Source organism: Dipodomys ordii, unplaced genomic scaffold, assembly GCF_000151885.1.
Source record: "Dipodomys ordii isolate 6190 unplaced genomic scaffold, Dord_2.0 Scaffold8, whole genome shotgun sequence".
NCBI classification, from domain to species: domain Eukaryota; kingdom Metazoa; phylum Chordata; class Mammalia; order Rodentia; family Heteromyidae; genus Dipodomys; species Dipodomys ordii.
The window spans coordinates 3,247,538-3,265,239 of NW_012267224.1; the positions used below are offsets into that span (position 1 = coordinate 3,247,538).

The 17,702-nt window shown below is 39.1% G+C and overlaps 2 protein-coding genes across 2 annotated transcripts in view; one reads left to right on the top strand and one right to left on the bottom strand.

Moving 5' to 3' along the window:
* The window catches only part of Cc2d2a (coiled-coil and C2 domain containing 2A), a 77,077-nt gene extending 65,847 nt beyond the window's left edge, over window positions 1-11,230 (top strand). The window contains exons 28-35 of the mRNA XM_013008888.1: window positions 1,473-1,676; window positions 2,452-2,541; window positions 2,912-3,025; window positions 3,697-3,831; window positions 6,433-6,555; window positions 7,880-7,938; window positions 9,562-9,739; window positions 10,949-11,230. Coding sequence (XP_012864342.1) covers window positions 1,473-1,676; window positions 2,452-2,541; window positions 2,912-3,025; window positions 3,697-3,831; window positions 6,433-6,555; window positions 7,880-7,938; window positions 9,562-9,739; window positions 10,949-11,137 — 1,092 coding nt within the window. The 3' untranslated portion in view covers window positions 11,138-11,230. The remainder of the gene's footprint in view (window positions 1-1,472; window positions 1,677-2,451; window positions 2,542-2,911; window positions 3,026-3,696; window positions 3,832-6,432; window positions 6,556-7,879; window positions 7,939-9,561; window positions 9,740-10,948) is intronic.
* Window positions 11,231-16,013: 4,783 nt separating this feature from the next.
* Fbxl5 (F-box and leucine-rich repeat protein 5) overlaps window positions 16,014-17,702 on the bottom strand; it is a 48,296-nt gene continuing 46,607 nt past the window's right edge. The window contains exon 12 of the mRNA XM_013008889.1: window positions 16,014-16,775. Coding sequence (XP_012864343.1) covers window positions 16,699-16,775 — 77 coding nt within the window. The 3' untranslated portion in view covers window positions 16,014-16,698. The remainder of the gene's footprint in view (window positions 16,776-17,702) is intronic.

A 17,702-nucleotide genomic window follows, 5' to 3' on the forward strand; every position in this document is an offset into this window, starting at 1 on the left:
TGTAATCCTAGCTACTCAGGAGGCTGAGATCTAAGGACTGGAGTTCAAGGGTGGCTTGGTTAGGAGAGTCCCTGAGATTCTCATCTCCAATAAACTACTCAGAAAAGGCTAGAAGCGTTGGTGTGGCTCACGTGGTAGAGCACTTGGGCAGAAGCAGCTCAGGGACAGTGCCCACGCCCTGAGTTCAAGCCCCAGGACCAGCAAAATAAACATAAAATGTTGTTAATATCCCATTATCAAGACATGGACAGGATAGGCAGGCTTCCTGGTAAAACCAATGTGCTAGAATCCAAACGAATCCTAGATCTTGGGCTTTGTCACTACAAGTCAAGCTTCTCAAGAAAACTAATCCATGCATTTCAAATTATTTTCCATAAAGAAAATACTTGTCTTTCTGTGTAAACTCAAGAGAAAACCAAGCAAGCATGTTCACACAGAAAAAGGCTCTCAGGCTAGGCCACAGGGACCGGAGTGGGTTACAACATGATCTCAAGAAGGGAAAGAAGAGAGGATAGAAGCAGGGTGTGGCTGAGGCCTGTGCACACGGCCTCATGCCTACTGTAGCTGACTTCCTGGACGCCCCCCGCGGAGCCTCTGGTCCTTCACAATGGCTGTTCACCAGACAGCCAGCTGCTGCCTTTGGGGTCATTGCTGTGTCCTGATCCGGCTACAGGACGCAAAAGGAGGGCTTCTATTGTTTAGCTATGAGACAAGGCATGTTGACTGACAACACCTTGACATCCTAAAGCTACTGTCCTGAAAACATCACTGAGTCATACCAGAAGACTCCAGAACACAGAAGCTCTCACCCTGTCGGATTTCTGGGCCCTTTTCTTAAAGCCAACACTAACGTATACATTAAAAAAAACTCTAGTCCTTGGGTTCATCGATCAGAATTTGTATCCATTGTTTGATTTTTTTTAATCGATCACTTTATTAATTTAATAGTTTACACATGACAGCTTGTCTCTTCACCTTAAGTCTTATGGAATGTATATTAGCATATAATGAGTCAAAATAACTTCTAAATTATAAATGTAATTAAATAATGTCGAAGGACACCAAGGCATGATGGTTTTGATAAGAGTAACTTAATAAAAGCCGGACACTGGTGGCTCACATCTGTAATCCTAGCTACTCAGGAGGCTGAGATATGAGGATTGCATTTCAAAGTCAGCCCAGGCAGGAAAGTCCATGAGACTCTTATCTCCAGTTAACCACCAGAACACCAGAAGTGGTGCTGTGGCTCAAAGCGGTAGAGTCCTAGCCTTCAGCAAAAAAGCTCAAGAACAGCACCCAGGCCCTGAGTTCAAGCCCCTCAACCATCAAAAAACAAAAACAAAACAGCAAAAAAGAATCACTGAAACATACTTTCCAAGCCATGTATTTAGTACGTGTTAGCTGTGGGAGCTGAGCGTGGGCCATTTTATCTCCCAGAGTCATATAAACTCCCTGAATGTTTCTTTTTGAAGTTTGAGTCTCAGGAAGATGAGAAATTACTTCAAGCAACAGAAAAATTTCAAGCTGAATGTGCCTTGAAGTTTCCAAATCGTCGATGCCTTACAACAGTAATTGACATAAGTGGAAAAACAGTTTTTATTACACGTTATCTCAAACCTTTAAACCCTCCCCAGGAGCTCCTGAACTTCTACCCCGATAATCAACAGGCAACTGCAGTAAGTGTTCATAGATAATCGGTGCTGGAAGACTGAAGCCAAATAGTGATATTTGAAAATGTTTTAAATTTTCAATAAATTGCTGATTTACTATGTGTCATAACACTTAGGATATTAACTATATCAAGATCACTAATAATTAAACCTATTTTTAGCATGGGGTTTCCATTAGAAAAGTCTGAAGCAAGCTGGACGCCAGTGGCTCACACCTGTAATTCTAGCTACTCAGGAGGCTGAGATCTGAGGATCACAGTTCAATGCCAGCCCGGGCAGGAAAAACTGTGAGACTCTTATCTCCAGTTAACCAACAGAAAACTGGAAGTGGTGCTATAGCTCAAGTGGTAGAGCGCTAGCCTTGAGCTAAAGAGCTCAAGGACAGCACTCAGGCCCAGAGGTCAAGTCCGGCAACCAACAACAACAAAAAAAAAGCCTGAGGGTAACAAGGATGATGATAGTCCTTATTGTCTCAGGGAGTAACTCACGATCAGGTACAGATTACAAAATAGATATATTTAATAAGTTTGGGAATCCAGGATACTGAAAGTATTAGTGAGCAATCAACTGTAGAAATTGATAAGGTTTTTTTTTCAAGTACCAAGTGGAATTTGCATTAGTAGAAGATATAATCATAATCAGAAATTAAGCAAAGGAAATCAGTGAGTCCTTAAATACAGTTAAATGTAAGTTAAGTAGTTAGATATAGAGAAAATTAGCAAACTGGTATGCACACACATACACTACTGATTATTTTTGAAAACTAATTTGGTTTACACAGGAACTGGTGGCTCGATACGTGTCCTTGATTCCTTTCTTGCCTGACACTGTTTCATTTGCTGGTATCTGTGACCTATGGAGCACCTCTGACGTAAGTCTTCCTCTCAGAGTTACTGACTTCAGCTGAATTATGCATAATCTGAAATTGCAGCATTTATTAGTCATCCTAATAATCAACTTGGCCATCTGTTTTAACAGGATGAGCTAAATTTTGATTTTTTTTCCTAGCTCAACTTTCCCCAAATTTCAGGAATTAGAAATAATAATTAATAATAATATAGACTGGGAATGTAACTGCATGGCTAAGCACTTGCCTTCTATATGGCACGCAAGGCCCTGGGCTCCATTCCCAGGACTGAAAAAAAAATTGTTTTTTTCTACACACACGAAGAAAATCTTTCATGGTCAATCTAAAATAAGCAATTGTTCAATGAAACATTTCCTTTTTTTTTTCCCATCAGCAATTTCTTGATCTCCTGGCAGGAGATGAAGAAGAGCATGCGGTATTGCTGTGCAATTACTTTCTGTGGCTGGGTAAGAAGGCCTGGCTACTGATGGGCAGTGCTATTCCTGAGGTAAGACAACACAAGTGTCTTTGGCAGAGGGGCAGAGCTGTTTCATCCACAGTACAGACCAGGCCGTGGACAGGACTTCCTTCATCACAGTCCTTTGGGGTGTTTGAAAAATAGCCCACAGACATGTGATGGGTTAACAACAGCATTTTAGGTTGGGTTTTGTTTTTGTTTTTGTTTTTTTGGTAAACCTGGACCCTGTACCATCCAAAACCTTTATTTAGCTACTGAGGAGGCCAAGATCTGGGGTTCAAAGCCAGCCCAGGCAGGAAAGTCCCAGGAGACTTATTTCCAACTTATCTCCAATCAGCAAAAAGCCAGAAGTGGAAGTGGCTCAAGCCTTGAGTGAAAAAGCTAAGCAGAGCTCAAGGCCCTGAGTTCAAGCACACACACACACGCACACACACATACATTCCTCAGCAAATTTTAAGAAATGCTGGACAGGAAAAGTTACCCCTATATTTATTTAGTCAACATTGCAGCAGTAACAGATGCAAGATGGGGGAGAGGGCAGGAAAGTGTGTTATGATTTCATTTTTCAAGAACTTCTAAGTTTCAGTGTGGGATCTTAGAAGTCAGAAGTCCAACAAAAATAATGAATAATTCATGCAACCTACTATTGATCCTAATTGCCTAATTAATTGAATACTGTTTTCAATGGATTTTCCCTTTAGGGTCCAACAGCCTATGTGCTAACTTGGGAGAAAAATCATTATTTAATATGGAATCCCTGCAGTGGACATTTTTATGGGCAATTTGATACATTCTGTCCCTTGAAAAGTGTGGGCTGTTTAATTGGCCCAGATAATGTGAGTAATGACATTTCTTTTTAAACTCTTTTGGTTGATGATTGTTTTCTTGATTTTGTTTTTAAATTGATGAACTGCCTTAAGTATTTTATATAGGTAGCTGGGAAGGTGGCTCAGTGATAGAGTGCTGCCTTGCATTCATGAGGCCCTGAGTTCAATTCCTTAGCACCACATAAGCAAAAAAAGCCAGAAGTGGCGCTGTGGCTCAAGTGGTAGAGTACTAGCCTTGAGCTGAAGAGCTAAGGGACAGCACCCAGGCCCAGAGTTCAAGTCCCACGACTGACAAAAAAATATATATAGCCAAAAATTATGTAAACGTAATTACACATGTATTCACAGAACAATTAAAGAAATGTATAGCAGGCACAGTGGCAGACTCAAGTCATCTAAATAATCCTAAAGAAACCTGAATGATTTAGCTGATTTGCACAGAATCAGAATAAAAATCTAAAAATAAATGAAGTGGAGAGAGGGAAGAGAGGAGAGAGAGAGAGAATGAGAGAGAGAGAGAGAGAGCTTGATTCAGAGGACCAGAGTTCCTCTGAATCCTCGGTGTTTGCTTCTAAAATAGAGCTTCCATTGCCTAGTTTGTGTTTTGAGAACTAAAATTAATCACCTGAAAAAACTGAGTTTCTTTATTTTTACGGGAAGTTTCCATATGCCATCTGGCCTTCTATAGCCTCAAATGATTATGGCTCCAAGGTCTGGATCTGTGAAAGCTATTCTATGAAGCACTGTCTAAAAAACATAAGCGAACGAGTCAGAATGCCTAAAACTCCCACTTCACTCATCACGTACTAGTGAAAGCCTGGAAAAGTTTCCAAATCTGTCATCCCCTCATTTTCTTCGCTGGTAAAATGGAGGTAATAGTGAAGTCAGTGCTTTATCAAGCCAGCACTTTAGTTTCTGTGAGAAATAAAAAGGGTAATTGCAAAAAAAAAAAAAAAAGCGCCAAACACATATGAACAACTCCACTTCCTGGCTGTTTTACAATCATCATTTACCTTACTAATCTCTCAACTTTTGAGTATCTGTCAGTAAAAGTGTTTGCATGTGTTGCCAATGTTTTTATTTATAAATTATACTTACATGTGCATAGATATTTGTAGACTATAAAATACTTTTTAAAAGTAACAAATAATGATAAAATCTGATACTTGGAGTCTATACCCTAATTTGCAAGGCAGCTGGCCTGTTTTTTAGGGTTGCTCCTGAAGTTAATTTATGCCAGAGCACTTCAAAATTGTCTTTGATTTCCCCATCTCTTACCTCCGTCTCCTTTAATCCTGTATCTTCCATTATTTCCTCATCCTACATTACCATAGCTACCTACAGAATACCCATTTCAGTTCACTATTTGGCCTTTTATTTTTATGTTGCTAATCAAGGCTGGGCAACTTGGGTGCACTAAGTGGTGGCCAAGACCATTCTGCCATCGTGTGTTTATGCTGGGACTCAGAGCGGCGACAATGGAAGTCAAGTGCAAGTAGGAGCACACACCAAACCTTTTAAACTTAAGCTCATGGATTGAACAAATGCACTCACCCCAGTCTACTGGCCAAAAGTGAAGGGGGAGGGAAGTATGTTTTGTCTCTTTTAGTGGAAGGAACTGAGAACTAAGGAAAAGAAACATATGCTGACAGAAAGGTGCGAAGGACTGGGTCTGGGACTGCATCCTAGAATAGCATCCACTCTCATCTGATATTCCATGTCTTCACTTGGTGACTGCTGTGTCATCTCATGACTCAGCCATAGAGATGGCGCCATTGGCTACTTCACACTGAATTAGAACTGAGGAGGTACTTGATTAAATATCTTAAGTAAATACGTATTGCTTGTTTAAGTGTGTTATGTGGATAAATTTACCATTTGTGCGTGGCAATGTGACTACCACAATCTAGGAGCTACGCTAGAAGCTAAAACTAAAATGATAAATAATAGACATGGTAAATGTGCTCAGGCAATAATTCAATAGTCCAGTGAGGACACAGATGAGTAGACAATTACAAAAAAAAAATGGTAAGTAGTAATAATAAAAGCTCATTCTAGGAAATATAGATGCATTATAAGCTCGCTGAATTTTTTCAACCTTATGGTACTTACTATTTTTTAATCTCAGTTTTATAGAAGAGGAAACTGAAGCACACAGAAGTTGAATGAATCATTCAAGGTCACAGTCAGTAAATGTAAGAGCCCAAATTCAAATGCAAGTCCTAGAGTCATTGTATCTCATGTTCCCAACCAGACAAGTGCCATCTCAGACACTGCACAGTGCTGTGGGAATGAAGAACTGGACCAAAACGCCATTAGGAGGATGCAAAGAGCAAGAACAGGGAAGGCAGGGCCTTGATGGTCTTCCTAAAAACATTTCTTATAATCAAGAACTGCCTATTTCATCAGACCTACACGATTCCCCAAACTTCAAGACAAAAAATGTGGAAATTTGGTCAATGACAGTTCTATGAAATGTCAATTGTAGAATGAACACAAAGTTTACAAAATAAGTGACCTAGTGTGCAACCCATGTTCACACTTGTTTTCTCTGTCGCCTCCCTCGATGATATCATACATACATGCTAATATGGCTTCATCTTTTTTTAGGTTTGGTTTAACATTCAACAGTATGACTCACCACTAAGGATAAATTTTGATGTCACGAAGCCTAAGCTATGGAAATCTTTTTTTTCAAGAAGCCTTCCATATCCTGGCCTTTCCAGTGTTCAGGTATAATTGCTTTATTAACAATTAAACATAAAGTAGGGGATATGGTATTCTTCTATTAAGTAATTAGGTATTTCTTGACTCTCAATTCTACTACTAAATATTTAGAATAGTGTTTTTCAAACTTACTTGATTCTCACCAAAAGCAAATTTACATATAAGAGAGGGAGGGTGGGGGGAGGGAGGGAGAAAGAGAGCCCGCGCTAGTACATACATTTTAAATGTATCTTTGATTCTTAGGTAAACAAGGAAACAACTGGAGTGCTTTGAGCAGAGGAGAGACATAATTTGCCTTCCATTTTAATGGGAGTTTTCTTTGCTGTTTTGGGTCTAGACAAAATAGAATTAAAGACAAGTTGTGAGGTCTTCAACTGGAGGCAATTTAAATAATTCAGCTGAGAATAACAGTGAATTGGATGAGCAAGCATTAAAAAAATTTAAAACAGAGCTGGGAGCCAGTGGCTCACGCCTGTAATCCTAGCTACTCAGGAGGGTGAGATCTGAGAGTTGAGGTTTGAAGCCAGACTGGGCAGAAAAAGGTCCCCATGAGACTATCATCTCCAATTAACCACTCAAAAAACAATTGAAGCTGTGGCTTAAAGTGGCAGAGCACTAGCCTTGAGCTGAAGAGCTCAGGGACAGAGCCCCAGCCCTGCATTCAAGCCCCACAACCAACAAATATTAAAACAAAACTATATTTTAGGACCTCATTCACTAAATTACAATCCACTAAAACATAAAATTAGACTCCTCCTAACCAGAAGTAGACTGTACGTAGTAAGCATAGCTTTTTTATTAAAATTTTCACTTTACTTGATAGCTAAATGCTTATATATAAGTATATATATAGATATATATAGATATATAAAGTATATAAATGTATATATAAAATACAAAGTATTTTTAACTGAGCACATACTTCTCAAAAAAGCTTTGAAAATCAACTGTCGTAGAGAAGTTGTGATATACACAAAACTATTTTTCTTAAGACCATGGTTTGAAAATAGCATTAGGGGCAAGGTGGCAGTGGTGGGGCTCACACCTGTAATCCTAGTTATTCAGGAGGGTCAGCTCTGAGGATCATGGTTCAAAGCTAGCCTGGGCAGAAAAGTCTGTGACACTCCAATTAAGCACCAAAAAGCTGAAAGTGAAGTTGTAGCTCAAATGGTAAAGCGCTAGCTTTGAGCCCAAAAGCTCATAGACAACGCCAAAGCACTGAATTCAAGCCCAAAATGCACCAAAACATTTTTTTAAATAGCATTAAAAATTGGAATGATGGATTATGGTATATAATACAATATTGTCTGAACAATTTCCTCTTTTACAGCCTGAAGAGCTAATTTATCAACGCACAGACAAAGCAGCTGCTGCTGAGCTACAAGACAGGTAACATGATAAAAATCCACAAATCCACAAGTAATCCCTCACTAGCAGTGTAAGACCGAACTTTAAACAGTTCTCAGCTTGGATCAATATGAAATAATTAGGGCAATTTAATGTTAATTCACATCTGAAGATATCAAGTTCGGATGTGATCTCTAAATCCTGTGGTTCAACAGAGGCCTTAGCAGCAGCACAAGGGATGGGAAGGACACAGAGGTGAACACAAGGAATATGTTGTCCTCCAAAGACTTTACCTCCGTTTAGAGCTGAAAATCATGCAATTATGGGTCTTGTTGGGACACATCATAATCCACAGCTTAAATATGCTTCTTCTGTCCAATTAGTGGTTTGTGGAACACTAACCAGTTTATGAACCTAGTCCAGGAGGCCAGTGACAGCCTTTGTGAATCTCTGTAATTTCTCTAGTCTTGGAAAATTAGGACGTATTCTCCCAGTTTCACAAATGTGGAGACTGAGATGTAGGCTGTCTTTTAAGTGCTAAGTGGGAGGGATGTCTGAGACTACAGAGATCTTTTGAATTTCAGAGCCAGTGTGTGGTTTCTATTGGATTATGCTACTTGAGGAATGTATCATATTACATGTGATTCACTGTGATTGTTTTAAAGACATTATTACTAGGAAACACCTATTTACTTCCAAGTTCTCCATAAAGGCTGCAATTCATATGAATAATGAATTTCTATAAACCCAGTATTTCTCCTGATCATTTCACCATACTATTGATTAGGAGCCAGTCATCTATTCCTCCAGTGTTCAAGTGTTTGGCAATTGATCTTTCTTGCTTAGGCCATTCTGAAACCCCAAATAAAGATGTGTTCAGGGTCCAATGGAAAGTTGACCAAATATCTCAATTGGTGCAGTAAGTTAGATAGACAGAAGTATTCAGCATCAATCGTCTTTCTACTTGGATCCCAGCTCTTTTGCCTTTCTCAGTTCATTTCTCTACCTCCACCTCTCCTTAAATCTGTAAAATCAGTATCCCCTATCTCATGAGGTCATTGTTGGGATTCAATAGCAATGGATGCAAAGATTTATTCCAGTACCTTTACAAAGTAATAGCTATTTTCCTTCATTCTGTGTGTAAGCTTCAGATCCTATGACCCCTCAATACCTATACAAATTAAATATTAAATTATAGCAGTTTTAGGCAATTTAGAAAATAAGTTCTATAATCATGAATAAACACCACTGGAGAAGAAAATCAGTCATGTGGAATAAGCCTAACAAGCATTTGAGGCTCCCAACATAAGCATTGGTCTAGTTTTATGTCACCAGTAAATAAAATATTTTTATAAGCTACCTTGCTAAATGTATTGAAGTTAGCTAGTCTCTGGTCATCCAGGCTAGCTTTTTCTGGGTTATTTTCAAGAATGTATTATTGGCCTCAGAATATCATTTCTATTCATAGGTTTATGTCCCATTCCAACAAATACAGAATCCGTAAGGAACACTCGTAACTTTTCAATTCCCAGAAAGTAACCCATATTAGTTATGAATTTGCCTAATGAATGACATCACCAACAAAAATGTAGTCATGTAATCACCTAGCCCCCACTACATGAGTAAAGTCAAGTCACCAAGAAATGGAGTCTCTCCCATAAACAGGATTGAAAAAATTCTAAAAGAAAAAATCATGGACTGGCGGCCACGCTATCTGACTCGGTGGAACAGGTACTGTACCTCCACTCTGCGTCACTTCCTGCCTCTTCTGGAAAGCAGTCAAGGAGAAGATGTGGAAGATGACCACCAAGCAGAACTACTCAAACAGCTAGGAGACTACAGGGTAAGCATGATGGCTCAAATTGACTCTGCACACACCCATTTCTAATGGGGTAAGTTTCAATTACCCATTAAGTGGTCTTGGGAATCAAAATATATACAGCATAGACTAAAAGGTGTGATTTTTTTCAAAGCCTTAGTAAATAGCCTATCATTAAATAACAAAAAACCTCTATAAAATGAAAATCCCCCTAAGAGCTAGTGGTCCATGCTTCTAAATCTAGCTACTCAGGAGTCTATAATCTAAGGATCACAGTTCAAAGCTAGGAAGGGCAGGAAAGTCTATGAGATTCTTATCTCCAGTTAATCACCAGAAAACCAGAAATGGAGCTGAGCTAAAAAGCTCAGGGTCAGTGCCCAGGCTCTGAGTTTAAGCCATACAACTGACAAAAATAGAAATAAAATCCATTTTTTCTAAAAGGACCTTATGAAATGTTAATACCCTTTATGAAATACAGCCCAAAGTACCATTAAACTGATAGTCGCTAGCTATATCACATAAGACTGAACTGTACATAAAAGTGAAAAGATAAGGTTTAACAATACTATTCACCAAGAAAATTTCTCATCAGTAGACAACATATCCTCCCTATTGTGCATTGCTAGTGCGCTGTGTTCTTACAACTATATAGAATAAAACCTAGAGGCATCTGGATAAGACAGTAATCCATGTTGGCTCAGGAGTTTAAAACTCAGGTTCTCAGAATGTTTTCAACTTACTAACTGCAAACCTAAGCAGACTCGAGCGGAAAATCTGTGAGCAGCTACCAGGCCTGAGCCCCGCTCTGCGCTCCTGCACGTGGCACCGTCCTCAGGCTGACCTGACTCTGAGAAGCAAATGCCAGAGCAGAGCAGACACCTATCTGCACACATACTGTTCAGAGCAGAGCAGCTGTGTGCTGTTACTCCTACCAGACTCCCGACACTCACTGTAATTTCGTTGGTCAGGGTGGAGTGGAGTGACTAGCTTACCTAGGTCTGCAGAAAGACTTGAATTTTTATGCATTCTGACGCTATCAGGGAAAGGGAACCGTGAAGGATGCTTTATACACCAGAATAAACCTCTCTCCATTTTCTTCATCGCTAATATACTCATAAAAAGAAAATAGAGCTAATGACCTTGCAATCCAGAAAGACTTACTATATTGATTACATGAGCAAAATTTGTTATCTGTAAGCCTCACTAATGACTACAATGGGTTCTTTCCCCCAGCTCTCGGGATTTCCTCTTCACATGCCTTATTCTGAGGTGAAGCCTTTAATTGAAGCCGTGTATAGCACTGGGGTGCATAATATTGATGTTCCTAATGTAGAATTTGCTTTGGCTGTATATATCCACCCATATCCCAAAAATGTCTTATCTGTTTGGATCTATGTTGCCTCCCTTGTACGCAACAGGTAATTTTTCATTGTAACTTTTTGCATCATGTAAAACTACAATTAGAATATTAAATATTTTTATATTATTATATGAAAAATATTTTTGAGTAATGAAATAAAATTATCTTTGGCTGTTTTTAAGTGTATTATTTTAATCAGTGTTTTTATTAATAGTCAGCCTTATCTCTGCCACTTTTGACCCTGAATTCAATGTGACCACCCAGAGTAAGGGACACTGAGATTTCGGCTTCTAAGCCTTCCTGCTTGTTAGCCTGAACTTGGGCTACCCTTCTGTGCCTATCTAGCACAGTATCTACCATACTGTCAAACTGCATTAACAAACAAACATTCTGGGGGAAGAAGAACTTTGCTGCATCAAATTTTTGTAAAGCTCAGTATCTCCTACCCAACAAAAAATACTGAGCAAGCCTACACGTGCACACCCATTAAAATGTAGTATTGGGGGAAGGAACATATTTAGTCACCAAAAGGGGAAGCAGTTCTAAGATACTACTATAGACTAAGTATTGGTGGATTTCACAGCCCCCACCCCCCATCCCTGCCCCTACCATTCCCTGGCAATCCATGTTAAAACCATTATGTCCAGCATATTGGGAGAGCTTTCAGGAGGTAATATGGTGGGAGAAGAGTGCTCTTGCAAGAGACTGTAAAGAGCATGTTCTGTCTCTGCCATATGAAAATGAATACATGAAGATTATGGCCTTGTGCATGGATGACTCACACCTATATATAATCCTAGATACTTGGGAGGTTAACATCTAAGAATCATGGTTTGAAGCCAACCCAGACAGGAAAATGTGAGATTCATATCTCCAATAAACCCCCAAAAGCCAGAAGTAGAACTGTGGCTCATATGGTAGAATGATGCTAGCTAGCCTTGAGCAAAAATGCTAAGGGACAACAAATGCTCTGAGCTCAAGCCTTAAAACAAAAAAATAACCATCTGTAAGCCAAAGACAGCCCTCACAGAACACTGGACTTGGACTTATCTTGAACTTACCAGCCACCAGAATGAAGAGAAATCAGTGGCTTAACTACTCAGTCTGTAGTATTCTGTTACAAAAACATATAGGAAGAGAAATACTTTAGACTACACTAAAGCATTAAGTAGTAAATGTATGTGCTCTGTCTGGAGATGTATACAATGTGGCATCCTTCTCCCTTCAGCCCACTGTAACAACCAAAAAAAAATTATCTCCTAATGTTGCTTGATGTTTTCTGTGAGACAAATGGTATTGTTGGTAACACTCATGTACTTCTCACTTTGAAAGGAAAACCTTTATGAGGCTAGCCCACAAAATGACTTGACTTAAACTTAAGTAAAACAAATTAAAACCTCTGCTTATACCACTTGCCCTAAAGGACACCAAGAAACTGATAGGCTGTTTTGTAAACATTAACAGCAGTGAAATCAAAATAAAAACACCATCAGTGTAAGACACAGCTTTATACTGTCAATAGATACCCTCCCTTCAGAGCACAACATCCTTTGCAAGGCTTAGCTGAATTAACATGCATAGTGAATTCTCATGTCTGTCCCCAGCAGCTGACTCGCCCATGTTTACATGCCACGGCATTATTTCATCTTTCTGACATAAAATTATACACCATACAATGGCCCAGCATGTGCCTTTTTTTTCAAATTCTTTATTGTGATTAAGTGATTACATAATTTCCCAAATTTCACAGTATTGTGGGGAAGTGATGCTTAAAGTCACAAACACATTCTAACTTTCATGGGGCAAATTGTCTATCGTGGTCTATAACATTTATGAGTTCTATGAGCTTTGCAATACAGTTATTTCTTCCACATTGGGTGATATGTACATTTGTTTTGCATAGCATCAGCTGTTCCCTCTTTCCCACTTGTTCCCTCCCTCCCATCGCTGCCATTGAGTTGCTTAGTTCATTTTGGTCAATGTCCAGTGCAGCTGATGGGTCCTGCTGTTGTATGTTTTTCCCTGATTCCCTCTAGATCTGTGTCATCCTCCTGGTTTCCCTCTGGTGTGCACATATATACCATATATGTGATCAGCAGCATGGGGTTATTTAGTAGTGATTCCACCAGATGAGTGGAAGTCCTTTGTTTCTTAAGTCTTGTTAATTTTTGTCATATCACCTTACATTTTGGATTTAACATCTACTTATCAGGGAGACCATGTGCCGTTTGTCTCTTTGCTCTTGGCTTACCTCGCTCAACATGATTTCTTCTAGCTCCATTTCCCTGCAAATGCCATTATTTTGTCCTTTCTAATGGCTGCATAATATTCCATTGTATATGGATACCACATTTTTTAATCCATTCATCTGTGGTGGGACATCTGGGTTGTTTCCATATCCTGGCTATTGTGAACAGTGCTGCAGTAAACATGGAGATGCATGTGTCCTTGTATCCTGGCTCCTGTTGTTCAGGATAGATGCCTTGAAGTGGTATGACTGGGCCATAAGGGAGGTCAATATTTAGCTTTCTGAGGACCCTCCAGCCTGCTTTTCAAAGTAGTTATATAAGTGTACACTCCCACCAGCAGTGTTAATAGGGTTCCTCTTTCTCCACATCCTCTCCAGCATTTGTCGTTGGCTGACTTTAGGATGTGGGCCATTCTGACTGGGGTAAGGTGGTATCTCAGGGTTGTCTTTATTTGCATTTCCTTCACAACCAGGGATGGTGAGCATTTCCTCATGTGTTTCTGTGCCATTTTTATCCCTTCTTCTGAGAACTCTCTTTAGTTCCCTTGCCCATTTAGTAATTGATTTGTTAGGTTTGGGAGGGATTAGTCTCTTGAGTTCCCTGTATATCTTGGATATTAACCTCTTGTCTGATATATTGCTGGTAAATATTTTTTCCCAATTAGTGGTTGTCTTTCTAGCTTGGTTACTATACCTTTAGCTGTGCAATAACTTTTTATTTTAAGGTAGTCCCATTTGTCGAGTCTCCAATTTGTTGTGACCCTGGGACTCTGTTCAGGAAGTTCCTGCCTGTGCCTGTAAGTTCAAATATCTCTCCTACTCTGTCCTGCAGTAGTTTCAGAGATTCAGGTTTGATGTTAAGGTCTTTAATCCATTTTGATGTTGGTGCATGGTGATAGGTTGGGATCCACTTTGTTTTTTCATGTGGCTGCCCAGTTTTCCCAGCACCAGTAATTGAAGAGGCTGTGCTTCTTCCACTGTGTATCTTTGGCTCCTTTGTCAAATATCAGCTGACTGTAGGCATGTGGTTTTATTTCTGGATCTCCTATTCCATCGGTCTTCGGGTCTGTTTTTGTACCAGTACCATGCTGTCTTTGTTATTATGGCTCTATAGTAAAGTTTTAAGCCTGGCATCGAGATCCCTCCCATGTTGTCTTTTTTGCCTAGAATTGTTTTGGCTATTTTAGGTCTTTTGTTGTTCCATATAAATTTTTGGACTGTTTTCTGTATCTCAGAAATGTACATCATTGGGATTTAATAGGAATTGCACTGAATTTATTAATTTTGGCAGTATTGCCATTTTCACTATATTGTCTGCCTATCCAAGAGCATGGGAGGTCTTTCCATTTCCTGGTGTCTTCCGTAATTTAAGTTTTTATAGTTTTTGTTAAATAGTTCTTCTACATCTTTGGTTAATTCCTAAATATCTTATTTGGGGGGGGGTAATTGTGAATGGGGTTGCTTCCTTTCCCTCTCTGCTTGTACATTGTCAGTGTACAGGAAGGCGACTGATTTTTGTGGGTTGATTTTTGTATCCTGATACTTTGCCAAATCGATTTATAATTTCTAAGTTTGGGGATGGAGTTTTGGGGATCATGAAGGTATAGTATCATGTCATCTGCAAAAAGTGATAGTTTAACTTCTTTCCCTATGCAGATCCCTTTAATGTCTTTTTCTTGCCTTATTACCCTGGCTAAGGGTTCCAGGACTATATTGAAGAGGAGTGGAGACAGTGGGCATCCTTCCTGATTTTAGAAGAAATGGTTGTAGTTTTTCCCCATTAAGTATAATATTGGCTATTGGTCTGTCCTATATGGCTTTTATTGTTTTAAGGAATGTTCCTTCTATTCCTATTTTCTCCAGAGCTTTTAACATGAATGAATGTTGTATCTTATCCAAAGCCTTTTCTGTATCAGTGGAGATAATCATGTGGTTCTTGACCTTGGATCTGTTGAGTGTTGGATTACATTTATTGATTTACGTATGTTAAACCATCCCTGCATCTCTGGGATGATGTCTACCTGGTCGTAGTGTATGATTTATGTGTTTCTGGATTCTATTAGCTAGAATTTTGTTAAGGATCTTTGCATCTGTGTTCATCAAGGAGATTGGTCTGTAGTTCTTTTTCTGTTGTGTCTTTGCCTGGTTTGGGGATGAGTGTGATATTGGCATTGTAGAACGAGTTTGGGATAGCTCTCTCCTTTTCTGCTTCTGTGAAGAGCTTGAAGAGTATGGGTATTAGTTCTTCTTGAAAGGTTATAGAATTCTGTTATGATGTGCCTTTCTTAATGGCAGGTTTTACTCACAATTTTTTTTCACAAAATAGTTAAGACTTACAAATTCAAAATTTGACTACTGGGCTGGGCACTGGTGGCTCCTGCCTATAACCTTAGCTACTCAGGAGGCTGAGATATAAGGATCCTAACTCAGAGCACATTGGGGCAAGAAAGTCCATGAGACTCATCTCCAATTAGCTACCCACAAAGCTGGAAGTAAGCTGTATGGCTCAAGTGGCAGAGTGCTAGCCTTGAAAAGCAGGAACAGCACAGCACCCAGGCCCATAGTCAGGATGATACTCAGGATCTACTTGTCAATGTTGTGATTTCAGAGGCTCAAAAGACAAAATATTCTTCCCATTTTATGCTAAAGTAAACCTGGGTTAAATTTATACTAATAAAAGAACAACACAATGTTAAAGTCCTCAAAGTAGATTTTATTTATACATTTCTCCAAATGATTGTGGAATTCTTAAAAATCCCTCCCAAATTTGACAATTTAGGGAAACCAATGTAGTGGAAACCAAGGGTCTTGGAAGAAAGCAAATACAAATGGACTAGTGCTCTGCTAGCTCACTGAGCTAACACTAAAGAAGCCAATTTATTCTTAAAGGACTGTAGGTATGTTTGAATTGGCCCTCTGAGAATTTGTTCAAATAAACAAAATGTTAGAGAGAAGAGATTAGTTTCCAAAATGTGTAACCCTGAAAATCAAACTTTATAAATCTATGCCTGCAAACACCTGCAAAGCTTAGTAGTGTCTACACAGAGAACCAGTAGCCCCACTGACTAAAACTCAGAATAATCTGAAAGGCATGGCAATAGTGACATTAGTTTCAAAGCATATCATTAAAAGTAATCTAGCAAGACTGTTCACACCCTGATGAAAAGACCTAATTCCCTTTCTAAAACAAAAATGTATCTGTGAGAAAAACAACACTGTACAATTTACTGGTAAATTAAGATTTCTGAGGTTGTAAGAAATGGGGCCAAAACAAGACACACTCCAACGGGGATGATAAGAAATGTCCTGTAAGTAAAGTGCATGAAAGGAAGCCTGCTCTGCTAAATGAAGTAGACAAAGGTCAGAAGTCAAGGGTCATTCGCCAGAGCGGCAGCAGGCCCGAAAACCACACTGCAAATTCTGGCATCCACTGGCGGTATCAGCATGAGGACCTGCATGAAAACAGAAGAATGTGAAAGGAGGAATTTCTTGGCAATCATATAAAAAAAATTCTCATGAAAAAGCTAAAAAATTGTGTTACCATGTTTATAACACAGAAATAAATGTTAATGAGTGCATAAAGATTAATCAGACACCAACTGCCCATAACAGCCTGACTTTAAATATCCTAGTTTAAAAAGTAAACAGAAGAGGGGAAAAAAAAAAACTTTTTGGCAACAATCTAAAAATCTCAGCAAGGAGGACAAGACACAGAGGTAAAATGTCAAGCTAATTTAACATCAGACATACATATATATGAACATCCTCCCTAGAAATACAATTAAGACAGGAACAATCCTGTCTCTCAGTTAAAGAAGCAACTTTTAAAACAAAATCACCTACAGAGACATGGACTTGAGTGGTAGAAATGTTTTTGTTTCGTTGTGCATTTTGTGCCAGGCCTGGGGCTTGAACTCAGGACCTGAGCTTTTAAGCTCAAGGCTAGGCCTCTGCCACTTGGGCCACAGCTCTTCTTTTGGGCTTTGTGGGGTAGTTAATTGGAGGTAACAGTCTTCTGGACTTTTCTGCCTCAGCTTACTTTGAATTCTGATTCTCAGATCTCAGCCTCCTAAGTAACTAGGGATTACAGGCATGATCTAACAATACCCAGCTGTTTCCTACTTTTTATTGAACATTTGTAGCCATCCCCAATCATATATGGTTAGAATTATTTTTCCAAAATTAAGTATATAATAATTCATTAGATACATATCTAAGATAAATAAAAATTGTGATTCTCTAACAGAAAGGAAGGAAACGCTATCTGTAGAATAAATGTCCAGCCACACAATGGAACCCAGACACTAGATAAAACATCACTAGTGAATGTAACTAGGAATTAGAAAATAACGAAGTGTTCACAGCACAGATGTTTTTAT